Source organism: Triturus cristatus, chromosome 1_2 (genome assembly GCF_964204655.1).
Source record: "Triturus cristatus chromosome 1_2, aTriCri1.1, whole genome shotgun sequence".
In the NCBI taxonomy this organism is placed as follows: domain Eukaryota; kingdom Metazoa; phylum Chordata; class Amphibia; order Caudata; family Salamandridae; genus Triturus; species Triturus cristatus.
This window is the reverse complement of record NC_140580.1, coordinates 710924477-710942718: the sequence shown is the minus strand read 5'-3', so window position 1 is coordinate 710942718 and position 18242 is coordinate 710924477. Positions and strand designations below refer to the sequence as shown.

At 45.1% G+C, this 18242-nt stretch overlaps 1 protein-coding gene across 1 annotated transcript in view; it reads right to left on the bottom strand.

The window, feature by feature from the left end:
• EPHA8 (EPH receptor A8) overlaps positions 1–18242 on the bottom strand; it is an 876683-nt gene that overhangs the window by 112085 nt on the left and 746356 nt on the right. Inside the window, exons 6-8 of the mRNA XM_085608587.1 lie at positions 15892–16054; positions 14613–14709; positions 10357–10424 (exon numbers count right to left, since the gene is read on the bottom strand). Of these exons, the coding sequence (XP_085464713.1) occupies positions 10357–10424; positions 14613–14709; positions 15892–16054 (328 nt within the window). The remainder of the gene's footprint in view (positions 1–10356; positions 10425–14612; positions 14710–15891; positions 16055–18242) is intronic.

The following is an 18242-nucleotide window of genomic DNA, read 5'->3' as shown; positions in this document are numbered from 1 at the left end:
CCAGACGGTGGATCTCTTTGGTTGACGGAGTTTGGGACCGAGCTGATGTCTACCGCATAGCGCGAACCCGCCCGGGTTCCTGCCTGGCTGCCCCGCCTAACCCTAGGGCTGTCCTGAGCCTGCCGACACTCACTCTGTCGCTGCCCTGGGGAGCTGAAGCACGGAATTGGCCACTGTAAGTACTTTTTCTACTTATCCATATGCGACTCATACACCTACTTTGCAGAAACAAGGGTGTACCCCGCTGCGATCTACTGCCAGCCTGCTGCGACTTGACCTGGCTGGGAGGGGACTTGCACCCCCCCTGGCACCCTTGCACGCCCTTGACTGATACCTGGGCGTGCAGCTGCCACGGCATGGAACAAGAGACACTGGACGTCCGCTGGCCAGCGGGGGCTTGCACACCCGGGAGAGACACTGGGCACATCCACGACTGCACTGTTTTGATTACTGTTAGAACGTAACCACAAGCACCCCCTTAGACTGTATAGTTTGCGAGCTCACTTGAGTGTTTGGACGGCGACCTGTTGTGCGGCCGACCTTTTGGTATTTTGAACCCTGTTGCCATGTTAAGGCCTTTTACATTCCCCTTTTTCCCTATCCCACTACCCTGCTGGAGATCATGGTACTGCGAGCACGACACTTGCGAGGGCTGCGTGGCTGGGGCGGACTGCTGGGGCTGGGGGGCCCTTGAGCGGGGGGCCACACCTTGGGGGGGGAGAGGGCGCACACGCACGCATAACTGCTATGGCTAATATACAAATATGCACCTGGAACGTCAGGGGAATGCACACACCAGCCAGACGCTACCATATATACTCATACCTAAAGCGACATAAAATCAGCATAGCGCTACTCCAGGAAACCCATTTGAACGGAGCCGAAGTGCAGGCGTTGCGCCGTAGATGGCGAGGGCAGCTATACGCTACGGAGTATTCCTCCTACGCACGCGGAACACTGATATGGGTCCGCCCTGGGACTCCTTGGGAAACCACGGAGGTGGCAATGGACCGGGAGGGCAGATATGCGGCCGCTCTGGGCAGATTGGATGGCCAGCCTCTCACGCTGGTATCCCTCTACTCCCCCAATGTAGATCAGGGCAGCTTCCTGGCGCGGCTCTCAAAGGTCATGGCACCTTGGCATGCAACATCGTGGATAATAGGGGGCGATTATAACTGCACTCTAGATACGACACTGGACCGCTCCTTCCCACCCCCTGCTAATGCCTCTACACGGGGAGCCACAAAAGCGCTACTGGACTGGGCCGCGCAATGGGACCTCCATGATGTTTGGCGACAACGCAATCCGGGGACGCGGACGTATTCCTACTATTCTGGCGCTCACGACTTACATGTCCGACTGGACCGGTTCATGGCCTTCACTGCCCTCTTACCCCACGTGACGGACACGCAATACATGGGCCGCACGCACTCGGACCACAACCCACACTTCATGTCAATAGCCTGGGTGCACCCGCACCCTCCTGTCCCCACTTGGCGCCTACAGCCTGCGCTGCTGCTAGACGCGGCTTTCCGGGATAACTTGCTTACACGCGCCGCGCAATACTTCGAGGACAATGCTGGCACGGCATCCACTCCGCAGACGGAGTGGGACGCCTTCAATGTAGTGCTTCGGGGACACTGCTTGCATGCGCAGGGACACATAAGACGTCAATTGGAGAGGGACTTAACTAGATTAGAGTCGGACTTACTGCCACGGGAGGAGGGGGCTGTGGCTGGCGACGAGGGCCCGCTACATGAGGCCCGCACGGAACATGCACGCCTCTTAGAGCGACTCCGAAATGTAAATTATGCCACGCACTCGGCGAGAACACATCACCTTGGCGACAGACCTGGCAAGCTTTTAGCGTGGCTAATCTCTCAGGAAACCCGCTCGACCCCGGTAGCAGCTGTATGGACGGGGAGGGGGGAACTGGTATACACACAGATTGGTATCCACGATGCCTTCACGGCTCATTATGAAGAGCTGTATCGCTCCCGCTTGGCGGTCCCTCCTACGGCCATAGCTGACTACCTCTCCCCCCTGCAAATGCCGCAACTAACTATTGCGCAGCAGGACGAATTGGGTGCCCCTCTGGAGCCAGACGAGCTCCGAGAAGCCATCTTTAATCTGTCAAACGGCAAAACGCCGGGCCCGGATGGACTGCCGGCGGAGCTGTACAAGGCCGGCTCGGATGTTCTCATTCCGGAGCTGCTGAGGATGTATACCGCGGCAGCGGAAGATGCCGCTTTACCCCCAACATTAAACGAGGCCATACTAGTATCTCTTCTTAAACCGGGCAAGGATAGTACACAGGTGGGCTCTTACCGCCCGTTGGCGCTCCTGAACACAGATTATAAAATCCTGGCTTCTACTTTGGCCAGGAGACTGGCCCCCCATGTGCTCACCCTAGTACACCGTGACCAAAATGGGTTTGTCCCCACACGCCACACTTCCTTCAACATATGCCGCCTCTTCCGGGTACAGGAATACGCTACGCAGCAGTGGCCGAGAGCGGGATGCCTTATATTGGATCTGGAGAAGGCTTTCGATTCTGTGGAGTGGCCGTACCTGCGGGCGGTTACAGAGAAGTATCAACTGGGGGGGGGGATACCGGGCCATGATTGATCTGCTTTACGGCAGGCCGACAGTCCGGGTCCGCACGGGCCGCCTCCTCTCAGCCGCTATCCGAGTCCGCAGAGGCACCCGCCAGGGCTGCCCATTGTCGCCACTACTGTTCTCATTGGCCATGGAGCCGCTGGCCACGACCCTCAGAGCGCACGGGCTGGAATGGGGAATCCCGCTGGCGGATGGGTTGCACGCAGTGTCACTGTATGCAGATGACTTGCTGCTGTACGTCAGGGACATAACTGCCATCCCCGCCTCCCTCGCTGACATCTTCCGCAACTTTGAGGGAATGTCGGGCCTGAGAGTTAATTGGGCCAAGTCGGGGTCGTACCCCTTTAACCCAGGCGTACCTGAATGCGACATCCGGCTGGGAGGGGACAGGCTGCAATGGCATCCCACCACTTTCCGATACCTAGGGATACGGATATATAGAACACCGGCAGATATCCTGGAAGGGAACCTCTGCCGAGCGATCGCTTCTGTCCGAGCGCAAATTGGCTTCTGGAATACCCTACCCCTTAACGTGCCCAGCCGCGTGGCACTGACCAAAATGATTGTGCTGCCTCGCCTCCTCTATTACTTTGCGAATATGCCTCTGTATGTGCCCGTCAGGCTCTTTCGTGACCTAGAGGCGCTGCTACGCTCCCTCATCTGGAACAAGGGGAGGCCGCGAGTGGCGCTGACTAAATTATATATGCCCACAGACTCAGGGGGCCTGGCGGTTCCTAACCTGGAACTGTACTATCTCGCGGCACAGATGCAATGGGTGGCGGGATGGCTGAGTGGCAAGCAACTCGAGGACACTGCCACACATGTGGCTGCATGGACACAAACGCAAATTAATGCGCTGTTTCACCCGGTAACCCGCGCACCCTGCCCTTCCCAGATCTACTTGGCAGTGGCGCGCAGATGCTTTCTGAGGAGCCTTCGTCTCACGCGTGCTGTTAAGCCTTATGCCCCGAGCATGCCGCTCTTGGGTATGCCTGGCCCGACGGGGCCGCTCACGGAGGTCCACTTGGCTGGCTGGGATCAGGCGGGGGTGGACACACTGAGCGATTTGTATGCTGATGGCGAATTGCTCACGTTCGCCAATTTGGCTGAAGACACGACTCTCCCGGCGGGACAGTTCCTTCTACACGCCTCCCTCTTGCACACACTCACAGCTTCCTGGGGCGACATGACAGAAGAGCCTCCGGTACATACCTTCATGCAATACTTACACGTCATGGGCCATGGCGCGCACATCGTACACTGGCTAGCGCAGGCACTGCAGGCGCACTCGCAGCCATCCACAATAACACTGAGGGAGCGCTGGACGACAGACAGGGGAAGAGACTGGACGGACAAAGAATGGGCACTGATACTGACCGGCCCGACGACCATCCCACGCAACCCCCGCTTTAAAATTATACAGTACTACATACTACAGCGCGCATACCTCACGCCCGACAAAATTAACAGGTACTTTGCGAGGACAGATGCAACCTGCCCGCGATGCTTACTGCCGGGAGCGGACCTCTTGCATATGCTATGGCACTGCCCAAAGATACAGGCGTACTGGGACGCGGTACTGACACTGCTCGCGCACGGCGCCGATGGGCGGCTCCCGCATACATGGGAAGCATGCATACTAGGACTCTATCGGCGCACAAAAGACAATAAGGTACAGGCACGCTTTTGGGACATGGGTCTTATAACGGCCAAACGCTTGCTCACCAAACACTGGAAGGCAACCGCCCCCCCACACGTTCGGCATTGGAGAGCCTCTTTTGTTAATTGGGCGCAGGCGGAGAGCGCGGTGCTCCTTCGCGAGGAAACTGCAGGGCTCCGGAAGTTCCCCATCGCCCAACTTTGGGACAATCTCCTCGGGACATTCCAGAGGGCTTGCCAAGACAGGGGGATAACCTGAATCCCTGGGGCTTGTCACACCACTGCTGGCGGGGCGGCGACGGCCCCGGAACTACTAAAAGGGCGGCTCTTACCCCCCCCCCTACTTGCCCCTGACTGCCCCCAATGCCCCGGGGGTGGTGGCGGGCGGGTGCGGACACGGACAATGGGGAATTCCAGTCTTCTTGAAGGCCCTCTTTCCTTTTGCCCCCCTCACCTGGCCTGCGGCTCCCCGCGCACGCTACGCGGTCCAGCTAGGCCCAGTCTGGCGGATGATGACCCTCCTGCTCTACCGCAGAATGATCTCCCCCTCCCTTCTTCCCCCCTTCCCCTTGACCCTCCTTGAGTTCACGACCCTAACCTTAACACATACGATTGCCATGCATACACGGGATAGATATGGACTGTGATGCTGCACACTAGACTCGCCAAATCTATGCGCTGCCATATGGGTTGCTGTGAGCTATACTGCGCTATCCTTGCCGCGCTTCGGCCCGCGCTCTGGGCGCGCTGCTGGCGCTCGGCTGCCCCGGAGGCCTTTACACTTTGGGGTAACAGCGACGTCCAATAGGTCTCTGGATCGAGGCCTGGGTGACAGCCGGCGTGGCCGTGGAGTGGGCTGGATCACAGCGCCATCCTCTATTACCGATAACATGCACCTGGGACACCACAAAAAAAAAATCAAAAGCACATAAACAGCACCACACACCTACTCCCTCCACAACGCACACACCCCTCTTCTGTACGCATGCTACCCTGTACGACGCCGCCGGACCCCCGGGTTGTCGGCTAAATGGCTGTGTTCTAATATCTGGAAGCGTACGCTTTGTTTAACTGCTTCGCCGCCTGGACGGTGACTGTGCGTTGTACGATGATGTAAATGTGCACAATAAAGGTTTTTCAAAAAAAAAAAATCAGAGCAGCAGAGTAGCAGTCACTCTTCCAGAGCTGCACAGCTGTCCTTTGCTCTGAGTCTTCCACGGGTCCAGAGGTGTACTCAAGAATTGGTTCTGAGCGTCCAATAATTATACCCGGTGCCCACTATGAAGTGGGAGAAGCTTCTAGAGTCTTCCCTCTACATAGGTGTCTGGAATTTCCTGCCCCCCTATTCCGGCCCCACCTTCTCTGGGGGGCACAAAGACTAATGTCAAAACCTTTGTGAGTGTGCATAGGCAGAGTCTTTGTGCAAGTGTAGTAGGTGATAGCCCTCCCTTGTCAAATGTAAATGTATATTCTTTATTCTGTTTATAAAAACAAACCATAAAAGATACAGTCATGTACCCGACCCCATCAAGCCAGAGGGGCCCATTCTGCCAACACATATTCCCCCTTTTTTGTCACTGTCTGGGAGCAATACACAAAGACCAACTTCCAGCTACACCTAGTCATGGGACCCAGGATACAGGCTGCAGGCACCAAATGGTTGGCACAAGAAAATGCCACATTTCTAAAAGTGGCACTTTCAGAATTGTGACTTAAAATCCAACTTCACCATTAGAGAGGGTTTTAAATTACAATTGTCAAGGGTAACTGCTTAACTTGATACATTCACTCTGTGACTTTAGAAACTGAATGGAGAATTGTATGTGACAACATAACTGATATACAGTTTTCAAACAGGCAACTGCCCAATCCTAGTTAATGTTTTAATTCTAATTTTCACAAACGTTATGGATAATACGCAAGAAAAAAGTGCAGTTTCACTGTCAGCCATTAAACCTCTTTCAAAAATGAAAGACCAGAGGGAGAGTACTTCAGTGACAGGTGGTATCAATCCTTCCTTTAATTCCTAAATATGGATATTTGTAGTTTTGTGTGGTTTCTTCTTCCATGCTACTCAAGCGTATGTCAATTTAAAACTCCTGTGTTAATGTTCCCTAACATTGGCATTTAAAGGTGAATTATGATGTTACTTACTTTTTTTTAGTTACAGCAACTGTTGCATGATCAACACAGAGATAATTAATGGTTATGCATGTAAATCAACCTTTTGCATGTGATTTCAAAAAAGTTTCAGTACTCCGAGACACAATTAGCAAGTTTTCTTTCTACCTATAATGAACCATATGTATATTTTTATTAATAAAAGCATATGTTTTAATATTGATATACAATGAGGTTGGCAATATTCTAAAATGTATTTGGCTGATAGCAGTATTGAGTTTCTAGGTCATTCAAGACTGATAACTTCAAAAACCGCTGGCCAGGCAGCCAGCATGTACTTCAAATTAAAGATCTTGAGGTTGACATCTAATTGAAACATCATCTTAATCGGGATATGGTTGAAATGAACCGCCTAACTCAGACATGGTTGCATCTGAAAATGCTCTACAGTTTCTTAAGTAGGTGTGCGCTGTTCAGAGCAAGCTAAATTCAAACAGAATAATTTCACCTTGTTCATATTTAATTACTGTACTATCAAAGAAGGCAAAGAGTGAATGATGAAAAAGGTAAAGGAAAGGCAGAGATAGCAAGAGAAACGGAGTAAAGGGCAGCTAGAGCAAGTGGAATGAGACCTGAATATGATGGTCAGAATATCATCTGAAACACATATAGTGTCATAAGCACAGTTTACGTTTGAGTTAATAATAGAAATCTATAACCAATGGGAAAATATTTTTCTAAATGATATTTAAGTCATAATATTTATGCCAAACACTATTCCTATCTGCAATATTCTGACAAAAAAACTGAGCTAGAGGCGTGCCTGATAGCAAAAGATGGAAATAAACTGGCGAAAATAAAGCAAAAGGTATGAATGAAAATCAGACAAAATGGTGGGTGGTGTGACCGGGAGCAGAATCAAACTGAAAGAAAGAGAAGGAAGAAGAGGAGTGAAATGGTAGGTAGATAAAACACAGAAAGCATTTAGCAGTGCCACTTCAAGAGGAAGGAATGAATAGAGATAAAGAAGAAAGAGACAGACTGAGAGGAAGAGAGAGGAACATGTGGATAGGATGATTAAGCAAAGATAGCACAGCAAGTGTGAAGACACGGGGAGAGTGCATGTGAGAGAGGAAAGAGGGAATTGATCAAATGAGTGGAAAGAGTGCAAATCAGCAGCAGATGAATATGAATGATGATAAAAATAGGTATTGCAAGACGGCAGTGGTGTGTATGTGTGTGTGAGTGTGTGTGTGTGTGACAGAGACAGAGAGAGAGAGGATGAGTGAGTGAGTGAGTGAGTGAGTGAGTGAGTGAGTGAGTGAGTGAGTGAGTGAGAGGCAAGGAAAGGGAGAAATAGTTGGCCATGAAACAACAATTGACGTACAACGGAGATCCTTTTCTCATCACCATTTGACTTGTAGCACTTTTATGAATGAAAAATGTAGATGAAGGTTCTGGTATGATTTTTTGCATTTGGGAACATATGTGTTAGGTTGACCCCTGACTGTGTGCAACACTCCTTGAGTAATTGTCATTGTGATATAAAAGTAAATACAAATAAAAAGATAGAAGTAATTGCTGTAACATGCAATCGAATTGCTACACTGCAACCAGTATAAAATATCAACATGCAAATATTATCTCAGCTAGTCAGGTTTAGAATGCTGCCACTAACTATAGGTATTGCCTGTGTTTTATGTTGGTTAGGTAGAAGAGTTTTAAAGCAAAGTCACTTGACATGTTTCGGCCGCTCCACAATAGACCAATGCTGAACCTTTTTATGATAATGAACAAGTATACGGTTGCCCGCCCTGGCACCATCTTCCTGGCCTTCATGGACCTCTCTTCCACGTTTGATTGCGTGACCAGAGGAAAGCTGTGGTAGATTTTGGTCTCCCTGTGGGTGGTTAGGGATATAGTTTTTTTCTTACAAAACCTCCATCGAGACACTAAGGCAGCTGTGCGTTATTCAACCGACCTGAGGGTGTTTCCTGTCTGGAGTAGGGTCCGTCAGGGTTGTATTTTGGCCACTTTTTTATTTAATCTTTACATCAACAACTTGGAGAAGATTCTCCTGGAGACCAAGGCGGACTTCCCTCAGGAGGGATGGCGTGGCCTTCCAGTTCTGCGATATGCAGACAACGCAGTCCTGATGGCTACGACCGAACAGGCCTGTAAATGCTCATAAACTCCTTTGTCCAATTTATGGGGTACCAGGATTTGAAGATCAACAACTTTAAGTCCTATATCATGCAAGTAGGGGCCCGCTCCAGCAGGCCATACACCTTCAAGGTGGGACCTACCTCGATCCCAAGGTCGAGTGTTTTCTTTTATCTGGGGGGATTATTAGATGATACATTGAAATGGGGGTCCCAACTCACCCGCAAGAAAAATGACCTTACCCTGGAGACTACAGCCATATTTCATTTTGCCGCCAGACTGGGAAAAAGACTGGTGGGGGCGTTAATAAAGTTTTACAGGGCCAAGTGTATCTCAAAGACACTTTATGGCAGTGAAAAACACATTTTTGAGACAGCTTTTACCCATTCCTCAGGGTCCTCCTTCTTTCACTACTCATGAGGAGTTTGGTATGACCTATTTGACTGACTTGATAGCATTTCGCCCTGTGTCTCTCTGGTTAAAATTCTGGGCTGAGAAAGGGACCAAATTAAATAAAGTGATCTTGAAAGATTGTCTGGCTCTTGACCACTCCTTTTGGGTGACTTGGCTCAGATATGCTGAAAAGGGTTTAACGAGCATGGGTAGAGGAGATCTTTTCACTAATCCTGATGTGGCGAATAGGAGGGATCTGAACCTCATCAAGGCGGCCTTCCTTGAGCAGCAGACTATGGCTAGGGAGGAGAAGGAGCTTCTACCTAGCGTACATCGCTTCATCATGCTAAAGACCACTCAGATGGTGGAGCCGCTTACTGGGGTTCATAAACTCATGTGACTGTTTTTTACTGACCAGGTTCTGGTTCGATCTTTTCCACCTCCTCCTCGCTCACCCCAGGAGCCAGAACAAGGGACAAATCCTGCCATCCTGTGGCTGCGATGGAATATATCTACAGGACATGGTCCATTTTACGATGTTTTGCACATTTATGATACCCCCAGAAAGTATTTCTTAATCCCTATTCTGAAAAACGCAAGTTTTAGGCAAGTGCGACCCGCTTTTAGTTTTTTTTACGAATGCTTTCGGGTAGAACTGTTTTTTATGTGCATAATTTGTTTTAATCCGCTATCAGGCTCAGGGCTAGCTGTGATTACCTAGCTTCTTCCTCAATACTTTCCCTGGCATCATGCATTTTGCCTTGCTTAGCTCGCCTGTTCGACCATCAACTCGTTTATGAGTGGGGATTTACTGCGTTATTTTGAGTGATTCATTCACCTGGTACCATCTGTGTGTTATTGGAACCTTGGTATCACTATATTTTTATCTGTACGTATTATTGTTATACCGGGTATGTCCCTGTGTGGATTGTATTTATTATATTTTAACTTGTGCTTTTATGGTTTTAATACATGAAACGGAATAAAGATTTAACTACCACTTGACATGTCTGGTAACCTGTGTTTAGTGAGACTGCTAGAGTAGGTGTTTCTTGCATTATTACTGCACTTTTTCAGGATTAGTTATCCCTCCCATTATTTGTGCCCTTAGTTTTGGCTTGTGCCCGTTACTGTGAGGCAGACAATTAAGACCAATTAAGACCCTCTTCAGAAATCATGAACCACTATTAACATATTGAGCAGTGGGTAATTGCACTTAAATAGTACTATAATGAAGCTGGTGAATTTCACCATAATTACTTTTGCAGTTCCGTCAATAATTTTCGTCTACTCGATGATGATACCAAGGCATGCATTATTGTTGAATTTCACAGACATTGAGATGTTGTAATGATTGTTTCCCTGCTGTTTAGAATCACTGCACAAACTGGTCCAGCTTACCCTGTCCATTTTGGTAGTGCATCTTCTCCTCATCGGAATCCTGGAAAGCCTTACTGTAACCACAATGTCTACGGAAAAATACCAAATAAACCTTTAAAGACTTTAGGACTTTTTCTCACACTTGGCTACTAAAGACATATGAAAACATTAAAATGCTGCATTCACAACTCCCCCCTCTCTCTCAATCTCTCTCTTTTTCTGTTCTGTGCCATTTTTTTTTACTTCTTTTGCCCCCTTCCATTATCACTTGCTTGATATTGTTTTTCCTTACTCCATGTTATATTTGCTTTCAGTATGTATTTTTATTTCCCTTGCCACTTTTCCTCATGCATTATGTCTCATGCTCTGTTACAAATATTCAGGGTAAGTTTTTGAAAAATAAGAGACAAATAACTCATGGGTTGGTTTGACTTTTTAGGGTTGCAAAGGAATAAAGGGCTGCTTTAGTGTGATAATGGTTTGTGCATTGCTCCTTAATGTGTGTATTTTGGTTAAATATTGCTTGATCAATGATTACATTCCCATTAGATTGGTGAACACTGCTCAGTGTCTTATACTGTAAGGCTTTTGCATATTTCAATCTGAACCTTTCTGGCAATCAGTTCTGATTTGTGGATCCAAATTTTGATATATTGACACCTCTGCAGCCCACCGTGATAGTAGGGAGTATGTATATCTACTGTAGAGTGACAGAGATAGGGATGAATCTCAAATATATACAAAAGAATTATGGGGCATATCAACAACAAGCGGCGATAATTATCGCTAAGCGCACTTAGCGCTAGGATAATTATCGCCGGCTAGCGTGGATTTTTATCGCTGAGATAGCGTGCTATTAGCACCGCTTATCTCATTAGCGATAAAAATCCTCAAGCTAAGTGGCTAACGTGAGATTATCACTGGAAACCCAGCGATAATCTCACGTTAGCTTGTTGATAGGGACAGACAAACTTAGCCATGATATCCTCCTTCCATAGGATATCATGGCTAAGTCAGAAAAATACCAGACGTAAAAAAGCAGCGTTAACCGCGGTTAGCGCTGCTTTTTTTGTCTCTAACAGGGTTAGCGATATTCTTGATAATAGGAGAAATGTCTCCTATTATTTTACTCTGGAACGCCCCCTTTGCATCTCATTAGAGATGCAAGGGGAAGCGTAGAGTAAAAGGGTGCTAACATGCAAATTTGCATGTTAGCACCCTGTTGTTGATAGGGTGCTAGTTTTATCTCTGCTTTTTTGGCTTTTAAAGCCAAAAAAGCAGAGATAAAGCCCTTGTTGATATGCCCCATAGTGACTTAATATGAATCTCTGACAAAAAACGTGCTAACAATATTTTAATTTTTTTTTAAAACAGCAATAATATGACACTAAAAGAGCCTACTGTTTTCCAACAATATTATTATCACAAAAATTGATTATAAAAATATAATTAAACTTAGTATTCAAGGTAATGTAGTCTCAAGGAAAAGAGACATGAAATAAATGGAAATTACTGCTGCTTCCTCCTCCAGCTTGAGCAGTAGCTTAGCAGCAGGCTCAAGTCCAGTGACCATGAAGTCAAGGGAATGTTCAGCCGCCTTGGTCCTCCTAATTTACTTCTTAAAGTCAATCTACAGGTTATTAATGTCTTCCATTCACTGTGTGTGTGCATGTGTGTGCCTCGGGGGTACTACTTCCCCAGTTTATGTTCACTTTTCATGACGTAGCGGCGGCGTAAACAATGTCCCACATTGCGCCATATGTACAAGGTGTCGCATCTAGGCAGATGCGTCTCCATGTAAAGCCCTGCGCCACATTATACCTGCGTCAGGTATAATGTATTCAGGGTGGGTATTCCCACGTATAAAAGGGTCGTAGAAGTGTTGCAGTGAAATCTATAAGATTTCACTGCAACTATTCTAGGATGCCACTGCGTCAAAACCTCATGCCTCATGGCAGGCGTAAGGGTGACGCAGTGCCATAGGCACAGGCCTACCCCATGCATTGCTGGAGTTGCGTCATGCTTGCGACCCAACTCCAGCAATGCGTGTCTTTTGCGATGATAGAAACGTCAGGATTCCTGACGTAGCTGTCATTCCTTGCGACATGGAGCACCGTACATTAAATACGGCGCATCCATAGTGTCGCAAGGAGAGCGCAGTGAAAAATGTCACATCGCTGTTCGATCGTAGCGATGCAACAGTTTTTATAAATCAGGCCCTGAATATTTACATAATGGAGATATAACACTCATTTTATCCCCATTTGTAAAGCTGGTGTAGATTATAGCTTTATCGACTGCCCACTGTATTCTCAAAGTGTGGTTTTACAACTTTAGATATGGTACAGCATAAAGCTCATCTATAAATTATGATATTTTGTTACCTCTCATTATCCTCTTCAATAATTGCAGGCACACAGCCCTATACTCAAAATATATTGATTACAATTATTTACTTTCTGTTGTTGCTACAAGAATAAATTCGATTATTTGCTATCTAATAGTTAATCAAAACGGTTCAAAAAGTTTAACCTTAGCCAACACTTGCTTCTTGGTATATGCTGCTTCCTCAGGACTTGATTGACAAACTCACCCTGTTATTTTGTGTATTCAAATTTTGTTTTGAAAGCCAGTTATCCAGGTTAATTAAGGTGAGAGAGCGCTTGAAAAGATCTTCAGAAAATATAGTGATATGCAGCAGATTTTTATCTAAAAAGATTACTTTTATGAAGAATTTACAGCAGACTACATTCAAAATAAGTAATACATCCCCTGATGTGGTATTTCTCTTCTTCAGTAATTCAGATCAGGTTTCATTTACAAAAACCTTACTTTGTATATGACAAAACATTCTATAACTAATATTTCAAGAAGTGCAATGAGTTAGAAAGATTGCAATATATATGTTTTTTTAAAATTATTGATTGGCCCAATAAGCATTGCTCAAGACCTGGAGACAAATTTGAATTGCTCTCTTAGGGCCATATGTAGGAAGCCTAATACCGGTCGGTAACGGCCGATTTTCGGTAAATATCCCGTTACCGACCGGTATTTAGGCTTTTGGTATGTAGGGGGCACATTTCAGGATTCGGTAATTTACCGAATCGGTAAAATTACCGATTCGGTAATTTTACCGATTCGGTAAATACCGAATCCTGAAATGAGATGTAGGGGGAGTGTGTCGTTGGTGTGGGGATTCGTTATTTACCACCAACTAAAAGTTGATGGTAAATGACGAATAGCTGTGAAAAAGCATTTTTTTGCACTTTGAAGTGTGCAATGTGGCAGACATACATGCCCTTAGGGCATGTATGTGCGCCACATGTGCACACATGGATGAATCAGGGGTGCAACAGGGTGTCAATGTGATACCCTGCCACCCATGATGATGCCTCCCCCATTACCGATTCGGTAATTACCGATTTGGTAATGGCAACTGGCTTCCCATTCATTCCTATGGGCCTACAGGCCCATAGGAATGAATGGGAAGCCAGTTGCCATTACCGAATCGGTAAATACCGATTCTAAAATACTGACAGACACCGAATCGGTATTTATTTACCTACATTACATTTACCGATTCATAAATACCGAATCGGTAAAATTCGGTATTTAAGAATCGGTAAATGTAATTTACCTACATATGGCCCTAAATGTACTTTTACTAGTGATGACAGCAAGGATTTTGTTTATTTGTGGTTCAATCAGACATTTGGGAAAAATATTATATGACATTGATATTTAAAACATATTTGCAAGGCATAACATTAGTGTTGTGAGAAGAATCTCATAGGGTTTGTGTTAATGTTGACAATATTCTAATAGAATCTTGAAATCTAAAGCAAACAAAACAGACAGAAACATGGTAAAGCTAATTTAATGTGCTACTTGATTGTCAGTCATGGAATGTAAAAGCTTTGTGTTTTTAATTTAGGCTGTTGAACTACTAAATTAATAGCACTGTTAAAATGTTTTCTGTATTGCGTCTGAGAGTTTATTGAGCAGCAATAAACTCACCAACATATATTTGTTTGTATAGTTAATGGTGTGCAATGGAACACCTTATCCTTCATGTTAATTTCTTTTTATTTTAGTTGATGTTATTTGTTTTACCATAACAATTGAAGATAATATATAACAAATATAATGTCTACGCAAATTGATGGAGTGAGATGGAGATCCTACCTTTCTAGCCAAAGTTTCAGGATTGAACACCATCCACATGTCTGTAGCACGCACACAAACACTCAGAGTTTGATGAAATAATATTTTTGTACCTCTTTTTGCAAATGAGAAACACCAGCAGAATTACAAGACCAGTGATCAGGGTTAGGCAAATCCACACAATGGTCATGGTATCATATCGGAGAGTCACTGAAAGGGCACACAGAAGATGTATTGTAAGAGAAGCCCTGAATTTAAAACCCACAATTTGAAATCTGTGACTTTTACTTCGAAGGGACATAACATGCACAGTTATACAATATTTTTTCTATTAATCAATAGTGTTCTATGTTCACATTTCTTCTATTCAATATTGCCCAATATTATTTCAAACAATAGACAATGTGTAAAAAAGTGATATAGTATGTATTTCTAAACTATCAAATAATTAAAAATAAGTTAAGATATTGTAGAAAAGTATGTCTCAAGAAGAACAAAATAGCTTTAAAAAAACAATGCATAATAGTTGTCTCCACGGGTGAATTTAATAATGTGATCTACTGTTACAACTTGTCAATTGACAAGATGATAGGGAATAAATTCCTAGCACCACTCAATAGCTGCTGCATTAACCATGTCACAGTAGAGGAAACATTAATCAGTAAAACTGCACAGCTATAGGAGAGCTGTTCTGTATCCATGCTCTAGAAGGCAGACCAGAGTGAAGGAAAGTCTGCCTTACAGTGATAGGGTCTTAATTTCAGGTGACTGGATTTAAAAATAATTGTTTTCTCTGTGTTGTTAATACTTAAACCCCCTTCAAGGTAATCCTTGCCTTTTAAATATTTGAACTGTTATAGCTGTTTCCTAAGAAATGGATTTCTGTAGATAGTTTGAAATGATGTGGACTTCAGTCCAAAACTATGGGACTATCAGATTTGGAGTCAAATGCATTGTTGAGGTAGTTAGACTTTACAGGTCTTACGTAATTAATGGTTTTAATTTAGAAAGTATATTGTGCTTGGCTGCTATGGCTTCTCTCCGTTGCATTTTAGCTACAGGTGGAGTCTATTATGCACACTTAGTTAGGTCCTAAATTTGGCTCTTCATAATCAACATGTGAGAGCAGGTAACATTCTTGAAACCTGTACAAGAGCATTTTGGCCACTGCTGTAATTCTGTAATATAACACCACATTGTCACAGAGAAAACATTTGTCTAGATTCAGGGCTTTAACTAAATTTCGAAGGTCCCTGTCCCAAAGATATTATAACCTAATTTGCACACTGATGGTGATTGATCATCTCAGGGTTAGTGTTCAAACTAAGGATTAGGTTATAAAGTAGATAGTAGCACTGCACCAAAGCTTAAGATCCACCTTGGTTTACTTACTTGCTCTACCAGTTTCAACTTCTACTGTCTGACTAAACCTTCCACAACCAGCCGAAGTGCGGGCACGGACCTGGAACACATAGCGAGTTGATGGCTTTAGACCAGAAACCGTGGCACTGGTCCCCTTAGATTTCAAGGTTGAGTAGCTCTGCATTTCTTTATCCTGTTAAGATTAAATTGTGAAGAAATATTTACAACAAAGGTTTGCAGTAGATCTGTATACGTATATTTCCAACACATTTAAGTTAATATGGTTTAATTTGAAAGTTCCAATCGTACAGGACCCTGGTTACAATATAAATCTAGTTTGAAACAATGACAGAGCTCATATAATAATACATGCAAGGAGTAGGCTTTGCGCAGCACTTGTGTGTAGTCCATATTCATGGTTTTAATATTTAAATAGAGAAAAAGATAAATGTGTTAACGAATAAACAAACATTACACATAGAAAACTGACAAACAAAACAGTCATTAGTTTAAAAAAATTAACGCATGGGTCTTCTCTTAGAATTTTTTTAAGTCTGGCACAAAAATCCATGATCATTCAATAAAAAACGTTATCACTAGTGAGAAAGAACCGCAGAAAGGATTTTCTGTCAATTACAGTTGACTAGTTTAGTTCTTTAATCAACAACAGACCTGATGCTTCTGGTCTAGTGGAACAGATCAATTGAACATTAAAATCCAGGCTTGCAAAAGTGTGTGCTTCTACGTCTCTGAAGTGGCCTGATGCTTGGTCTTGATGAGTCCCTCCATGAGATCATCATGGGCAGAGCTATGAGATTGCCAGCTGTACTGGCAAACACACTTGGTATCACCGATGACATGATACTTGATAATTACAAAAGACTGGCTGATGTGGTACATTCTGTGTCTCATCAGGTTGAAGCCACCACAGCCCACCTCATCAGGAACAGTGCCATGACCTTAGTCCTGGTAACTGGGTCTTGGTGAAGAAGCATGTATGAAAGAGTTGTCTGGACCCCCATTGGTGTGGCTTTCCAGGTGATTCTGATCACAACAACTGCTTTGAAGTGCAGAGGTCTCCCCAATTGGGTGCAGCTGCCCACACTCGCCGAGTTCCGTATCCCTTGATGATGTAACAGAAGCTCTCCCAGAAGTACCGGTGGTGGTCAAAAGATCGCAGTAATAGGTTAGTCAAGCTGTGGGAGACCAGCAACAGCCTGAAGCAGCACTTGTTCGGCCTGAGGGGGTTTTGAGGAGTAGATAGCTGGAACAGAAGTGGGAGAGTCTTGTCCTGCAGTGACAACTGAGTTAGACCCAGACCCTGATGAAGGGCCTAGTGCTGTAGAAACACAAGTGGCAGCAGGAAAACTTTGTCCGAGAAGGCAGGAGAGGGGGAGACTGAATCCATGAGTAGAAGGTGGGCTCCAGATTATTCCGGATGACACTGAGGATTCTGATTTGAGTGTCGAAGAAGGTGACGGGATTGCTCTCAGAAGATCGAAACAAGCTAGAGTACCTTGTTAGAGGTACTCGTCCCCTGACTGGACTTACTCTGCCACAAGTGACAGAGAGAGAGGGAGTTCTGGTAATACTGGGATTACAGTGAAGATTCAGTTGAACCTCCTTGAACTGAACATTTTCTTTGAATTATGATTGAAACTTACATTATCATCAAAGAGACTGAGACATTTTATTCTGGATGTGACTATCAGTGACTTCGAACTGTGCATTTATTAGAGACATTTACATAGATTGGTGGGAAAAGAAAGAAGAGTACTGAGGTCAGAAGTGGTGTAGGGTTGTCCATCAGAAGAACACAGAGTAGTGCTAATCAAGGCTCACAAAGACCTTGTACATAAGCTTATCGCATATTCCTTGAACTTTAGTTTTGACATTTACACAGGTGGAAATCAACACAGAAGATTCTGCTGCTGCTAAATTCCACCCAGTCGTCAGGGTTTTAGAGAAGTAATAGAAGCTAATCCTAAAATTAGTACACGTTGCTACATGATAGCAGGCACACTAATAGTTGTATTTGTAGTACTAATAATTTTGCTTGTAGGATTATATCCATCTGCATCTAATTCAGTAGAGACTTAGGCCCTCATTTATAGGCTTTTGGCGTGGGGCAGCGCATCAAGTCACCTTGCTGAGCTGCCCTACAGAAAAGTGAAAGAGCAGGAATGCACAGTGTTTATGCAATATGGAGCATTCCTGTCCTTTCTCCCTGCGCTGGGTCCATTTCGGCAGTATAGTGCCAACACAGGCACCCTTGCATCATGGTGCAAGGGTGCCTCCATTATATGCTGGACTGTTTTTGTGCAGGAAGGGGCACCTTCCTGCACAGAAACAATCCTAAGTGGTGCTTTCCTCTTTCTATG